Source organism: Anabas testudineus, chromosome 18 (genome assembly GCF_900324465.2).
Source record: "Anabas testudineus chromosome 18, fAnaTes1.2, whole genome shotgun sequence".
NCBI lineage: Eukaryota > Metazoa > Chordata > Actinopteri > Anabantiformes > Anabantidae > Anabas > Anabas testudineus.
Window position 1 is genome coordinate 16870333 of NC_046627.1, and position 15718 is coordinate 16886050.

The 15718-nt window shown below is 38.4% G+C and overlaps 2 protein-coding genes across 7 annotated transcripts; both read right to left on the reverse strand.

The window, feature by feature from the left end:
* Positions 1-1054: 1054 nt before the first annotated feature.
* On the reverse strand, positions 1055-10204 carry LOC113157556 (hsp70-Hsp90 organizing protein 2-like). Of its 5 annotated transcripts, none has more exons than XM_026353118.1 (19): positions 10049-10204; positions 9843-9865; positions 8265-8286; positions 7898-7964; positions 7515-7753; positions 7328-7408; positions 7181-7249; positions 6900-7085; positions 6331-6483; positions 6183-6246; positions 5982-6072; positions 5756-5897; positions 5067-5171; positions 4595-4694; positions 4289-4496; positions 3599-3673; positions 3364-3466; positions 2658-2773; positions 1055-2108 (listed from the first exon to the last, which is right to left on the reverse strand). In XM_026353118.1, exons 4-19 carry the CDS (start codon positions 7947-7949, stop codon positions 2021-2023), a joined length of 1872 nt encoding a protein of 623 aa, XP_026208903.1. In that variant the 5' UTR covers positions 7950-7964; positions 8265-8286; positions 9843-9865; positions 10049-10204; the 3' UTR covers positions 1055-2020. The 5 variants fall into 5 exon arrangements, with proteins under 5 accessions (XP_026208903.1, XP_026208900.1, XP_026208899.1 ...); XM_026353115.1 differs by having other exon boundaries at positions 8265-8335; XM_026353114.1 differs by lacking the exon at positions 8265-8286.
* A 174-nt stretch (positions 10205-10378) lies between these two features.
* On the reverse strand, positions 10379-15081 carry mfsd8 (major facilitator superfamily domain containing 8). Of its 2 annotated transcripts, XM_026353540.1 has the most exons (12): positions 14670-15081; positions 14393-14475; positions 14196-14239; positions 13671-13911; positions 13405-13518; positions 13136-13280; positions 12864-12922; positions 12418-12526; positions 12169-12303; positions 11685-11788; positions 11283-11509; positions 10379-11167 (listed from the first exon to the last, which is right to left on the reverse strand). In XM_026353540.1, exons 1-12 carry the CDS (start codon positions 14726-14728, stop codon positions 10961-10963), a joined length of 1527 nt encoding a protein of 508 aa, XP_026209325.1. In that variant the 5' UTR covers positions 14729-15081; the 3' UTR covers positions 10379-10960. The 2 variants fall into 2 exon arrangements, with proteins under 2 accessions (XP_026209325.1, XP_026209326.1); XM_026353541.1 differs by lacking the exon at positions 14670-15081 and having other exon boundaries at positions 14364-14463.
* Positions 15082-15718: the final 637 nt, after the last annotated feature.

Here is a 15718-nt window from a genome sequence, read left to right on the forward strand (position 1 = left end):
TCCTCTCCATCATTTTCACTTATAGTCCCATTTTCCAAGTTATTAGTCTCTTTTTTTAAAACACACACTGTAACCTTCAGATGTCGCTTTGACATAATCACCAAAGCCACAACCTCATGAGAACATTAGGATTAAAATAGAGTCCTCCTGCAGGTTTATTTAGCATCTTTACTAATACTAATGACTGTTTAATGCAGCTGTTAGAAGACCGTGATGATGTGTGGTGTTCAGGTGTGGCTTAGAAAGCTGTGTTGTTATGCTTGTGTCACTTTGTATTTATGATGCACTAGTTTGATATATACACGTAAGAACCATTGGGTTACCACAGTGAGTCTAACAAGTTTTAAGCTGGAGCTATATTGATGTTAATTTCATTCATTTATTCATATTAATTCCAAAACAGTCATATTGAGGCAACTTTGTTGAAATTGAGGATGCAGGGAAAGATATTCATCAAGTATATAAACCTACAGATTATTCATCAGTCACTGTTTTATTAATTTGTCAACATATTTTAGTGAGAACCTAGCTGTGCTGCTGTTCCAGTAAACTGCATGCAGCTCAGGACTTCAGCACCATGTGTCATAATGATATGTTCATACATAATTTATAATGTACAGTTTTTTATTTTGACACATTTCAAAGAATCTAGTTTGCGCAGACCAAACCCTTTGCCTATGCTGCCATCTGTTGGTTTGTAGACTTCAACATTGCGTTTAGATAATTCAGTTCACTCGTGTTCCAAGTTGAACTGGTGCCGAAGAAAGACCCAGGTTCACCGAGAGTCTGATTATAACTTGAAATTTGAAACATCCTTCTCATGAATTCAGTTAACAATGTTCATCCACACTTTTCCAGTTGACCCATCGAGATTCAACAAGTATTCATAATTATAACTTATTTTCTTTTAATGGCATTAAAACTCAGAGTATATCCAATGCAAGATACACAAGGTCGTGTTCCAGTATATTGTCCAACAGTGAGCTGTGGCTACATCGTTTAATAGAAACGGTGTTTGACACAGAGAGACATGATTAAATAATTAGACAGGAAGTCCGAGCACGAAAGAATCTTTAATTCTTGAATTAAGAACACACACACCCCTCATTAATAAAAGGTATATGACTAAAATCAGATGCCACCCCATATCCAATGGTTATTTTAGAATAAATCTTGAACAAATAGTAATGATGTATGCAATAATATGTAAAGACTGTATGAAGATGCAGCTCACATTTGTAGTATAGTGAATAATAAAGATAATTCTGAATAGATACTGAACTGAAGCTTTAGATAGAGGCCATAAGTGTGGCGTTACTGTAATACCTCATTAACAACCAAGGTTCAGAGTAATATGTACAGTTAATAAGTACACCAGCACGGATTCCTGAATATCACTGTGTATAACAACTCTAATAAACCATTTCAAAAATACCATGTAACTTTTAAACTCTGTAATCCTGGATTTTGGGGCCAGTCATAATACCATAATTACAAATAAAAAAAAACAAACAAACTGCTTAGCCATTAACTGAACTGAGATCTGTAGTATAAACACTGCTCCACCATCTTGCACAGCTTGTACTGCACAGTCACGTAATCAGAGAAGTCCGTTGGACAAGCTACGCTCTCAGTTTAGGAATAAAACATCATGTAAATACGTAAATTATAAACAGTTTTTCTGGGATACTGACATTAAAAATACCTAAAATCAATAGATATGTGCATTATATCTGTCCAGCTTTAAATGTTGGCATCTAAAATGTCCTGTTAATACTTGAAACAATCAGTGCCTCGAACCCGATCGTTTTCAGTAAAATCTGTTCAGATGACTTGGAGTAATTTCCAATGAATAAAACATTTCTTTTTAAATTCTCCAAAGCACTGATTTCTGTGCTTGGCTGAAACCACTGATGCTACTCACATGGAGCCACCGTCAATGAGTCTGTACTGGACAGTGTGAATGAATCTGCTTTTATTGAGGACAGTTGGACTCGGAGCGGCTCAGAGGCATCTCGTTTCAGTTGTTGTGGTCAGGCACAGGCTTGTAAGGGCGAAGGGGTCTTCGACCTCCAACTGCGTTTCTCTCATCAGCATAGTCGTTTTGCCTACAAACAATGGATTAGCAAACAACTCTGTTGAGATAAAGCAAATATTAAACATCAGCATGAAAAGAGAAAAAGAGATGCAGCCAATATTTAAGGCTCAGTTATAAATCTTCACTTACGGATATGCTTGCTGTAATCATTCCTCCTGTTTCTAGTGGCCTTTACAACATCCTTTCCTAAGGCGCTTTCAGCGTAAGTGATCGGGGACAAATTCCCAGCGCTCGTTTTGTGCAAAAATACATTGCAAAGATTATCTGAAGTTTAAAGGCTTCAGCAGTTGGAGTCAAGTGGATATCTTCGAATGTTATAGGCTTTTTGTTTTGTATTAAAAACTAGCTCACACTGCTTAAGCCTCATAGGACTGTGCATTTTGTCCCTGCATCACTTCAACTAAAAATTAATCTTTTAACAGACATTATCAACATTTGTGAACCTGTTCTTTAAAACAGACGCATAGGTTAAAACATGCTGTAGGGCACAAATCACAATGGACTTGTGGGTTTAGAGGGAGCTACATGCAATAACTACTCATTGATATAAAGCACTTACCTCATATTCTCATCTTGCAGGTTATCAGCTTTGAGGGCAGATTTTGAAATGCCCATGCCATGAGGAATCCTGTCTGGGTATCTCACCGCGATCTTCATGCCATTCAAGTCAAAGCCCTAAAGCCATGAAAAGAAAAATATATATATATTTATAGGAGCAGTAAACATCCCTAGGCTACATAAAAACCGATATGCTGTCCCGGTGGCCAGTTGCCCCTTATGTCATGCAGCAATTTGTGCTGGGATCATTTTCAGAGAGCTTATTCGTTATAAGTGCACAGATAACGAGGCTCATGTACTCAGCATTTCTAGATGAATTTAGAGACACTAACGTACTTCACCGATCTACTATAATAAACGCGGGTCTGCCTTTCAGAACATTTCTTTGATGTAAAGAAGTACTCATCACGAGGAATCAGGTTTTTCCATTTGAAATACATATTTTTGTAGTGGAATCACAGCACATAATTTGTGCACACACTACAAGGATACTGACATAATACAGTCTATAAAACTAAGCCTTAACCCTCAAACAGCGCTCTGAAGTCCTAATGTCCTCACAGCGATGGTACTGAATTAAAACATGCCACACGGGTGTAACTAGTTTAGTGAGATTAAGAGGGAAATGTGCAATTTACAGCTTGCACTAATTTAAACCCCACAATGCAACAGTAAAGCCCATTAGATCCAGTTCAAGGTGTAATTACATGAAAGCGTCGGATAGCTTCCTCACAATGCTCCTGTTTTGTAAAGTTGACGAAGGCACATCGTTTGATAGTCAGGACCTTCACGCTGTAGACAAACCCAACCCTGCAGGGAAAGACAAGGTGTGTGAGTAATTACCTTTAATTACTTTGCAACCTGAATATCAAACAACAAACACTGACTAAATACCTGGTTGGAGTCATTTTAAAACATGTTACATGTGTAATGTTTTCTTACTTGTTGAACAGGTTGGTTATCGTGGACTCAGTCACTGGATAAACCAAGTTTCCAACCCAAATTGGAAACAGCTCCCTGCAAAGAAATAAATGAATAAACAGGGTGAGGTGTGATTCAGTGCGGCCTGCGCAAACATCCTGATTGTTATTGTGAGAGAAAAGCATCCTCATTCATAAAACTGTCAACTGCATAAACACATTCAATGATTTTCTGCTCTCCTGGAATATACCGTCTTATTAGAGGAGAATCAGGAACAGCTCTAATTATAGCATCTGTATAGTACTTAATTAAGCTTGTCCAATACGAGAGCTCAAAGGATCATCCAATTAACCTTTGTTAATAAGTGGCTAAAATTGGTATCCATAATGTTCAGTGATGGATGGCACTGATACACAGCACATTGATCTGGCTGATGACATACACATTTTGAATTGATCTATTTAAGGAAAACCTGCACCGTGTCTGTAAACCCAGTTCAATACCTTAACATTTAACTGTAAGTAAATAAATGTCACTAAACTATCTATTGAGACTAGTATTGATTTTTAATTGGGACTATGAAGTGTGTACAAACAGAGCTGAGCTCAACAGCTACGACACTGACATGCTGCCACATCTACTGTCACAAGGGTGACCATTTCGCTTGAAGTAATTGTAAATACACAGATTGAAATTTCTGAATGTACTCACATTGGTGTTCGGTTATTGTGACTGCTGCTCATCGTGGCCTGATTTGGAATAGCTTTGGGTTGACTCTGGCCTAAAAGTTTGTTCTGAAGTAGTACATCTCTGGACCGAGGAGGAGCAGGTGCAGTGCCTGAGTTGGCTGAAAGGACTGGAGAGACCCCGGTGACATTCACTAGTTGAGCAGGTTGGTAAGTGGGATTTTGACTAGCTCCTAAACATAAAAGACATGAATTTGAAATGAACATTCAGCATTCCAGCAGGTAATCTACAATGTCATTATTGACAATAAAATCTCAGACAGACACTCGCCTGGTCGAGGGTTTAACTTGGTCAGCACTTCAAGTGCTTTTTTTACTGTCCCATGAATAATTAAAGCGTTTGAGCTCTGCTCCCGAGTAAAACCATACTCCTGAAACAAAACACATTCAATGATTTACTTAGAGTTTGCCTGTCAATACTCACTCCTAAGTCTCAAGGTTGAAAAATATTGAGGTATGTCAATAATCATTAAACTTGAATATACAGTATTGTAGATGAACTTCTGAGCAGATGTATGCTGTAATCACTGTCCACTGTCCAGTTTATTAGCTGCTAGCTTTATAACAGAAATTATAACCTTGTAAAAGTAGAATTCATGGCCGAGCTGCTGTTTTGGATTACATTGGATTAAACAAGTGTACCTAATAAAGTGGACATTGAGTGTGTACTGCACTACATAACTCCTTCCATAAGTCCTCCTTGTCCAATAGTCACTGCACACAAACATTTCACTGTTACACACCATTAGTTGTGTTATCTGCACCCGCATCAGTTCCTGGGCAGCTTCTGCACATGCACCATCCAGTTTGAGGACCTCCCTGAAGGCCTGTGCAGCCTCTTCATACCTCTGGTGAAAGGAGAGGAAAAAACAGATGAGCTGCTTTAAAACTAAATCAAACTTCAGACTCATTTGCTGTCATACTGCTGGACTTATAAGCCCAGTTATTAATGCTTACAGCAACAGCTAGTCAAAACACAGAAAGTAAATAATATGAAGCTACACAGCTCTTTGACACTTGGAATAATTCAGTGGTGCTGCAACAAGGCCAAAGTCATTCCACCCTGAACTGCTGAAGGTAAACAAAGTAATGTAAACACTAATGGAAAAGGAGGTCAACTTAGAGGTTATTTTGTCCTCAACACAAACACTGCTGTAAGTTTGGGCATATTTAGTGCCAGCACAAGGTTTGCACATTAATTTTTACGATCACAGAATAATATCTAAAGAGGCCAAGAGAGCAGAAAACATATGTACAGTATAAACATTCTTATCCTGTGTTTTTACCTGAGCTCTACTAAGCTAGATGTTGTTTAAGCTCGGGTGGTGCCGTTACAGTAGAGCCTGTATTATTCACACAGGTGCTACTACAATACACAGCATTAATACCAGGGCACATTTGGGTGGTGCAGATTTTGTTGGAGATAATCTACCTTTAGACCAGCAAGAGCTCTGCCCTTCCTAAACAGGCCTTTAACCCAACCTGGACCCAGCCTGAGACATAACTCTGCATCATTCAGCGCTTTCCCGTATTCTTGCATCTTTTCAAAACAGAAGGAACGATTGCCAAACAACCTGCAACAGAAAAACCAGCTTAATCGATGTATAACAACAGTGCTGGTGTAAGCACCACCAGTAAATTTACGGACAAGTTCTTACTTAAACTCTTTAGGGTTGTACTTAATTGCATCTGTGAAATACTTCACAGCCATATTATAGTCTCCAGAACCTGCAAACTTGTTTCCAATACCTGTAGAAAAAAGGTAAGAACTTTAGCTTAAATCCAACAACATAATTTACATTAACAAAGGTTAATGAACACGACTGGGACTGTGCACACACGAGATGGACAAAACCTACTTGCAAGCTCTGTACTTATTTTTATGTTATCTTCAATGGTGGGGCATCTAAGGGTGGCAGAATCCTAGAAATTAAACCAAATATCAAAGGCAAAATCTAATTACTGCAGTCACTGCTGAGAGATGGACTGGCATGGAAGATACCTCACCTTCTTTTCAACATCCTGATCAATAGATTTTTCATGGACAGGTTTACACTCCTCTTTTACTGGGACCTTCTTTTTCTCCTTCTTCTCAGGCTTGGGCTTCTGCTCCAATTTAAGCTTGGCTAATCTAACAAACGTACTTGTCATATCCAGTTCCTAGAGTAAGAAAGAACAAAGCAAGGGAACAGACACAAAATGTGTTGTCAATGCTTTTTTTGTAAAAAAAAAAAAAAATGTCATGACTTTGTGAAATACTAGAATTCCTGTTGACAATCATGAATGCATCCACTACACCGACAGGAAACATTACACCTGTTGCTAGTTTACCATTCTGCAACTGTATCAATAATGTTCACTGGATGTTTAAAATCATGCTACATAGGTAAATGTTATCTGAGCGTAGTCGTGCAAATTAGTCTTCAATGAAATACTGTTCCCTTTTGTGTGACACTGTTATGATAGTCCATTTATTAAAGCAGTACAAATATGGAGACATATCAAACCAGTCTTTCAGCTTAAGACACTCTTTACACAATAGCTGAATAAATTACAGTAGTACGAGCATCCGTTACCTCTGAGTCACCGGAGTCATTCTTGGTGTCACTATCTTCATTGCTGGATTCATCTTCACTACTTTCACTGCTTTCTATATCTTTAGCTGAAGCCAAGTTTTTAACACTGGAATTTTTATTGTTATTGGATTTCTCATTAGCTGATTGATTGTCCTCAGCTTTGCTCTGCTGTGCACCATCTTTTTCCTGTAAAACAAATTAAAATTTGTTAAAATATGAATGTGCAGCTTACATTTTTGTGAGGGGCTCCCATTTGCAGCAAATTTAAAGATAATCATTACCTCTTCCATTTTAACGGGCTGCTGTTTCTCCTTTTCTAATTTCTCAAGCTTTTTTCTTTCCTTCTGTTTCTGTTTGATAAGAATGTGGAGCATTATTTACACATCGACTTTCACTCTTAGTATAAAACTGTGGGAAGCAGAATTTACTTGTTTCTTAAGCCGCTTCTTCTCAGCTTTCTCTTTGCTTTTTTTGGTTTCTTGCAATAATCTTGCTCTTCTTTCAGTATCCTGAAAGAGTTGCAAACAAACATTCAGCCATAACTGAGAACAATCACTTCACATCATGAAAGAAGTTATCTAACTGCAGACATAGAGAAAACAAAGGTGAACTTACACTCTCCTTCGCTTGAACCTTTATAGAAGACTGGCGAAGAAAGTCTGTAGGTGTCCAGTAATGCAATGGGGACTGATAAACAGAGCTGGATGACCTTGTATGGTCCCCACTTAATTCTCTATCGTCACTTAAGTCAGCAAACCTTGGGTATCCACGGAAATGGTTATAACCATGCACCCAACTGTCAATGTCATAATTATCCTCATCTGTATCATCCAACTCATAATTATATTCCATACCTGTTAAGAGAAATATGTATCAATTCATATGCTTACACTGCTCATTTCCTGCACTAAATTCCAGAATAAACTTTAAAACATTAAAAATAAAACACTGAAAACAAACTCAGATGTGTACAGTAGAGATATAACTTGAGATCTTACCAAGAAGGCCGCGTCTTAATATCCTTTGCATACGAGGCTGTCCCTCAAACATATCCACAACCCTTTGCTAGACAGAAGAAACAAACAGTCAGTTCCACATAACAAACTTACATTCTGACAATGTTATACTATGAATCATAAAAAGGTCTGCCAGTACTGCTAGCTGCTTGTACTGTCTGTGCCCCTGAATTGCAGTGAGCTCACTGACACTGAAGCTCTGCATTTGTAAGTTTCCCTTTCCTGAGAATCTGTCTCTGGCTCACTGCACAGCATCAGCAATCAAGTTACTTTTCCTGTGCTTGCTAAATGATTAACACATCTGCATCTAATTTATTGACATTATGTGTATTCTAAAAGTAAAAAATACCTTTAAATGTAGCCTGCTATGTCTTCAGATGTAATGAAATTCACAAGTGGAAAACACAAGATGAGAGGAACCTTCAGAAAGTGAGCAAATTACAAATGTAAACAAAGTCAGCAGCCACTTTGTGACCATCTGCAGTGTGATGTTATGTGATGTTGTTAGGTCATTGGGGAATTTTTACTACTCTTTTGATGACTGGAGCCCTTTAGCCCATCCTCACTATGTCCCCACACAGGAACCATTATATTGGTTGTATTTCTTGTTAAGCTAGCTTTGACAAGAAAGAATATTTATGTCAAAAGTTATCTTAACTGTGGAGCACTGGGCAGCTGTAAAAGGTACCGATTTATTAAAGAAAGGCCTGTATACAACTTAGCCATCACAGCTTTACCACTTTAAATGAACTTCCAGAGTATAACTATGCAATGAATAAATAAATTACCAACACAAATGCACATAAAAGGTACAGCATGAGCTTCAATGGTAACGAAAGCAGCTTCCTGCTACAAACTTCCTGGAGAGTCAATATGATCATTAGTGCCAAATCTTTATATAGCAATGTTTTCTATTTAAGTGTCCGAGACATTTTGTAGTATTATGATTGTAACATGTCTGTTGTTCTGCAGTACAACACTGTTTGACTCACTGTTTTGTTTTAAATGCATCTCCACAGCACCAATAACACTACTGACTGTACAACATGCACACAGGAAATGACTACTTGCACTTTCGCCCAAACAGAGTCAGCAAAGCTCTACAAAGTTCATATAGTGAAGTGGCATCTGACTCAGCAGTTAAGGGGAAAGTTAAGGAAAACCTTGGTGGCAATGTACGAGTGACAGTACTTTGTTTTGTCCTACTGTTTCTGAACAGGTGTTATAAATAAACTCTTGTCCATCTAGAGGAAGACGTCTTAAGTGATTTATTTCCAGTGAATTGTGGTGGCCTACATAACCAATATGGTGAAAACTGTGTCTATGTCAAAGCTCGTATGAAGCTGTCTGCAATTCAAAAGGTGAGACAGAAGAGAAGAATCCAAAGAAACAATGGCACACAAAGGTCTTTAAAGTATGAAAATGAAACCTGAAAATGAAACCCTATTGTGTGTGGGTTTTTCTTTCCAAATTGATGAAAAGTTGCTCAAATCTAAATGTTTTGTCTAATAAACTAGCTAAGGTGCAGTGGTTTTTGACCATCTCATGTGCCTTATATTTGAAAAATGGTAGGTACGTCAGTAAATTGATGTTTTCACAGATTTTAAAGTACATTTCAGGCTTTATTAGCAGCGAACTCCTGTCATCAGAAAGCTTTATTTATAAAAAGTCGCCCTCTTTTGATTTCCTTTGACTCAGGAGCTGTGAATCTCAGGGGTCGTAAAGTTTAGTCTGGTTAATCTGTAACTAGTGGCTCCAGCTACGTTGACAAATGTCCCATGTCTTCTTCAGTATCACATCTATGTTAGCTAACATCACTTTAACCGCTACCTACAAACCAGAAGAGCTGACATGTGGGCGCGTCCCTAATGTCTTCGCTTTAAGGTAGCGCCCACATTAAGATGACATATTAAAAAGATGTACTTACAACCATACGAGGATCCAAGACCTCTGAAAAAGAGTAAGAGCAACAAGTAAACTCAGATAATTTCGGTGTTTAATGAGATCAGCTGAGTGAAGCGATGATTCATCTGAAGCTAATCAACAACTTCACTAACGCTGCTACGCGCCACCTAGCTTGTCAGCTAAACTAGCCACCAACTTCTTCAGAGAGGAAATTTAAGATGTTCTTACCCGGCTCCTCCATGTATATTTCCATATTTATTGACACATGCCCTCTGTCAGTTTAACAGCTACGTGTATTGTAGTTAATTAAACTCTAAATTGCATTACTTTGACACTAATAACAGCAGCCTCCAACTTATATTGCGTGTTCTTCGCCCGCTTTGAGATAATATCGCGGGAACGAACGAGACTTGGCATTTATCCCGCGCATGCTCACAGCTCGACATTATTTTATTTTAATGTTATTAAAATATAAAATCTCTGCCAGTGTTTATTATTAAGTATTAACTTATTTCGTATACACTACTAATGTTTACTGTTGCTTTACGATTGAAAATTATTTACTGAAAATGTTTCACGTATATCGTATACTATTGTTTATCTCTCAAGAGTCATAATTATCCACTGAAACATCCAGTCAATCAAACAAAAATCACCAGTCACCACATTTTCTCACACACATCTTTTTGTTTTGAAAGTCCAGCTAAAGTGTGTTAATACTTTTTCGAAACCTTTTTAAACCAACTACGCAATTACATAAAACATTTGGTTCAAGTTACAGTATTTCAGTAACAAATTTTTTGTAACTCGTTGATTAAAACAATCAGGCACCCACCTCATACAAGGTAATGCCATACATCATTATGAATGTGTCACATGGCTTATTTCACAACAAGTGAGTGAAAGTGCAGCAGCAGTTTTAGCTTTTATTTAACTCGAAGTGAAGCAGCCATCTTTGGTCATTAGAAATAACCTGGTCTCTTCACCTATAGCTTAACCCTGAATCAAAAACTCTCAAAGTTCTATCAGTTGCAACATCTTAGATAAGTGAGATCAATGGAGAGATGTCTTTATTGCCATAATTTTGGCTGAACTTTGAGAATGAAATTAGAAGGCCACCAGTCTCCCCAGTGGGATTTCTTATTCTACAATCCTTCCATGGCGCGCAGAAAAGGCGATGAGTTTGCGGTAAACTGAGCTGAGGAGGATGATGGCTCCTACCACCATACCACAGATGAGGCTAAATGCCCAGCGGGGCCCCAGGATGGTGTAAACATGTGAAACAAAGATGGGACCCAATGTTCGCGCCCCACTGCCCGAAGCCGTCAGCCATCCCATGTATACACCCTAAAGAAAAACAATAATAAACATCCACATTGCAGGTTTTAACAAGGATCAAAATAAAACAACTATTTCAACAAACTTGTCATTTCCTACTTTAACGACCTTACATGCTTCTTACCTGAGGCTTGGGTCCAAGAATTTTAGAATACAGTGTGTAGGACATCACGTTGCAGGCTGGGTAGCCAACGCCAATCAAGATATCAGATGAGATGTACTGGGCTAGGTGTATTACAGGAGTATACTGACACCAAGTCTGTTCATATGGGCAGCCTGTTGGTTCCAAAGAGCTGTTCGAGGCTATGGTGGCTTCAGACATCCGACTGACCAGTGAGTTATTTTTGACATCTGTGTTTTGAAAAGATCAAATAAAGTGTGTGAAACACACAGTTTCTAAATAGCGTTCTTGCTGCTACAGTATATTATGTTAAAAACCCTGTTTTCATTCAACCAAACTACATAAATTAAAAATTACTTTTGCATAGTAAACTGAAATATTTGTAACCATAAAAATTGTCCATACCTGCCCACTGTATTTTGGGGTAATGGTTACCCCATGGAAGCAAAATAAAGAAACCACAGAATATAATGGCCAAGCCTGCTAGCAACACAGGTCGATCTCCAAATCTAAAAGAAAATGTATATTGTTGTCCATTAAGGACATTTTCGCTGATTTTTAACATGCTTCCTATAGTTCTAGTTTGGGGAGTATATGTTTTATTAGATATAACTTGCTCCTGCCTTCTCTCCAGATTGCAACAGGAGGAGTTTTTCAACTTCCATAGTATGAGTCAGCCGGGGACACTGAAATGAAAAACTCCTCCAGTGATGCAATCTGGAGGGGTTTTACCAACTAGAAGCATACTTTAATACAGGTAAGACAGGGGGACATATAATACAAAGCATATTTACAGTATGTAAACCCCAAACTAGAATCATCGTCTAGATAGACTAGAATTCAATAAATCATATGATTTATTTGAACAATACATGCATGAGGGATTTACCTTTGAGAGGCCACCTTTACCACCAGGAACACCAAGATTGATTCAAATCCAATGCAACAGATGATGATACCGTTGTATAAAACAGCCTCTTTCCTTGTCCAAGCGAACATGTCCATAGACAAAGGGGTGGCAATTCTAAAAAATTACAAACATCCAGTGAGATCTCAAAACCTTACAGTACAGGGGGTTAAGTAACAGTAAGCTTGATTGTTGGATTGTAACTCAACTACCTCAGGAATAAACACGTACGTTTCAAAGACGGCAAAGATGAACATGACGATGAAGAAGAGGATGTTGGACGTCAGGACTGCTACCTGGTCAACGCTTTCCTCTGTGTCTTCGCTAATATCTACACTATCTACAGGAGAACAATGAGAGGATAAAAGGCGTTAACTAAAGAAACACTGACAAATGTTGCAACAACGGCAGCTAATATATATTTTTATTATCTTATTATAATTCATGCCTTGTCTCATGATCCCATTCATCAAGATATCAGTGTCCACTGAAATATGGATGCACTTTTTTGCATTAGTCCTGCTTGATTTGTCGTTCATATTTCTTAAATCAACACCACTAGATGGCGTAGAAGAGATGGGGGATGTGGCAATGTAAATGTAAACATGTACACATTGTGGGTGCTTTATTTAAATTGGTCTTTATACTTTTGAAAAAGTGAATACGACAATGCATACCCTCTGATGTGTAGTTGATGGCATTAATGTGTCTTCCATCATCATCAACATGGTGCTCTCTGTGAGTGAGAATCAAGACAGCCCATAGTTAACATCAGTGCTGAAATTTCGAATAATAAAAAAATAATGTTAAGCACTAAAAAGCATAATATATGAATCAACACAACTAATATATTAACGGATCAAGAAGATCTTCAGTGAACTCAAAAACAAAACAAAACACACACAAGCACAAGGAGACACGTTGAGTTTTATGCAGCCAAAAGCTTCACCTCAGCACAAGGACGACCAGCAGGATGTTGATGAGACCAAAAGCTGCAGCCAGTAGAGCAGGAGCTGTGTACATGTTGAGCTGCAGTTGGATGATCTTTACGGTCACCCCTTGTTCACCGATAAATGATAGGCACGCCTGCAAAGCTGATATATAAAATGTAAGCATGAAAATTTTAATTTACAGCTTTTATACTACACTCACAGGTCTTTTGTCTGCAGTACACTGTAAGTGTTTACATAATCTGACCAACATAAAAGCAATGGTTACCTGGTCCCAGGATAAAACCCAGAGCCTGACAGGCACTCATGTTTGCCATGGCACTGGTTCTCTCCTTTAGTGATGTAGCCCCAGCAACATAGGATCTCACCACAGCAACATTACCTTGCATGAAAAGACCAAAATTACTTTTAGGACACATGTGATACACTGAATACATCTTTATTTGGGAGAGCAGAGCCATGTGTGAGATTTATTAGCAAACCATATAAAACTACAAAACAGCTATTTAGTTATGCAAGCATTTCAAAAATCACCTGCGCCAAAGCCCACAAAGGCTCTGGATATGAGCATGTGGAACTTATTATTAGTTCTGGGAAGGTATACGTAGGCGTAGTAGATATTGGCTGACAAGTTGATGAAGATGGAGCACACCAGCGGCTCCCTGCGTGGTCGTTTATTAGACCACAGGCCAAAAATAGGTGAGGCCACCATCTGACCGAGGCTATAGGCTGCCACCACCCAACCCAGGAAGCTGGCATCTGCACTTTCGTCAATCTGTAACAAAGACGGATGAAAATATAAAAAAGGGATTCGATTTTTAGATTGATGTTGATTCTCTGAGTTAGAGTCAGCACATGACCAGAAATATGTAGACATGGTTTGTTTATCACAGAGATTATTGTAGCACTTCTGCTAAATCTAAAATTTAGTCCCCCAACTGTTTTCATAGCTCGTTTCACTTCCTGTTTATCATCCCAAGATTGTAATTGTACTACGAAAACACAGTACCTTAATATCAACAGCCCGCAGTTACCAATGAAATGGTGAGTCACACATACCTTTTGTAAATAGGGCCAAACTGATGTGATGACAATGGTGAAACCTGAAAGGGCACATAAAACATTCATGACTCATCTAACTGAAAATCCTAAAGCGTGGGTTATGAAACGTTTTATACTAAACACAGACTAAGCAAATACACAGTTAACAAGTAATACATGGTATACCGATTTTGCATCGTGGGTATCCTCCTCACCTACACTGCTGAGAAACATGGTGAAGTACATGACTCGAATAGACCTCCATCGACTCCTGTAGTCTTCACTCTGAGGGTGGTCACTGTGCACAGGTAAGAAAGTACAAGTGACTTGATGTTACTGATATACGCTAGTAAACAGCAGTTTTAAGTTGATCTAAATGTACAGTTCACCCACGGGGCTGCAGGTTGTTGCACAGTGTGTAACGATGCACTTGTGCAGCTCCCTGCTGGATGTAAACAAAGCGACTCAGAGGCTGTTGAACTCTGAACTCACCTGCTGGTATCATCCCTGAGCAATGGAGTGGAGTCATCAGGGTCAACGAGTTGAGGCATTTTAGTTTAAATAGCAACGCAGTGAAACTGACGCTGACCCGGACTTTACAGACGTGAACCCGCCTCAATAATTCGTCATTTAACGCTGACAGAGTGTGAAAGTTAATACTACTACGAATTAGCCTACGAAGCTAACGTTAGCTACAGCCCAGAACTAACTAACGTTAGCAACTCAAACTTACATTTCACATTCTTCTCTACTAAATGAGGAATTACTATAACAAATGTCCCACATAGTGTTAAGTTGAACAGTCCACAAACGACAATACGCCACAGAGGAGCTTAAAAACCGGACTCTGATACCAGACAGTTAAACTTGACAACACTTAAAGTCCAGCAGACTTAAACAGAGACTTCCGGTCCAACCTTTCCAAAATAATCTCAAATCAAAATTATATCAAAGTAAATGTTGTATTTTAATTAACATTCTATCGTTTATTGTTTATGCAAAATATTTTTACAATGTGAGCAATATGGACATTGAACAGTATAACAAATATCGTCTCACTGTTTGACCGTAACTGTCATACTTCTTTTATTTTGAAGCTCATAGCTCACAATATCCGGTCCCATTCTGTTTTTTGCCTTTTGTTTTATCAAGGTGTCGCGAGAATTCACAAAATAAAAACACTGTCGAGTCAACACATAAACATGATTTGTTCTATTGAAACACTGACAATCACTGACACTATGTAAAATAGGAAAACATAAGAAAAAAGATTACATCTCTTCAATATATGTGCATTTTATCCCATCCCCATCACTTAATGTACGGATGTGAAATGCCCTTGTTTTGAACTCACATAGTTCTTCAGGATTATGTGTAGAAAAATTGTGCCAGCAAGTTCTTAAACTACATTCTAGACAAGTTCAAGCTGCACCAGAAAAAAGGGAAAGTGTTTGGGGGAGGGGAAGGAACATGTCATCCCCTGATGTTATTGTACCACGTTATGGTGGAGGTAGTGTTATGCTGTGGTCCATGTCCTGTAT

What these genes read in the sequence shown, in the direction of transcription:
- LOC113157556 (XM_026353114.1), bottom strand. Translation starts at nt 10,073, where the DNA reads ATGGAAATATACATGGAGGAGCCGG. An exon ending in CACAATAACCGAACACCAAT is followed by an intron (nt 3,674 to 4,288) that starts GTGAGTACATTC and finishes ATTTCTTTGCAG; the next exon opens with GGAGCTGTTTCCAATTTGGG. An exon ending in CTGCAAGATGAGAATATGAG is followed by an intron (nt 2,109 to 2,657) that starts GTAAGTGCTTTA and finishes CATTGTTTGTAG; the next exon opens with GCAAAACGACTATGCTGATG.
- mfsd8 (XM_026353540.1), bottom strand. Translation starts at nt 14,728, where the DNA reads ATGCCTCAACTCGTTGACCCTGATGACTCCACTCCATTGCTCAGGGAT. An exon ending in GGGTTTTATCCTGGGACCAG is followed by an intron (nt 13,281 to 13,404) that starts GTAACCATTGCT and finishes TTTATATATCAG; the next exon opens with CTTTGCAGGCGTGCCTATCA. An exon ending in CATCAACTACACATCAGAGG is followed by an intron (nt 12,527 to 12,863) that starts GTATGCATTGTC and finishes GTTCTCCTGTAG; the next exon opens with ATAGTGTAGATATTAGCGAA.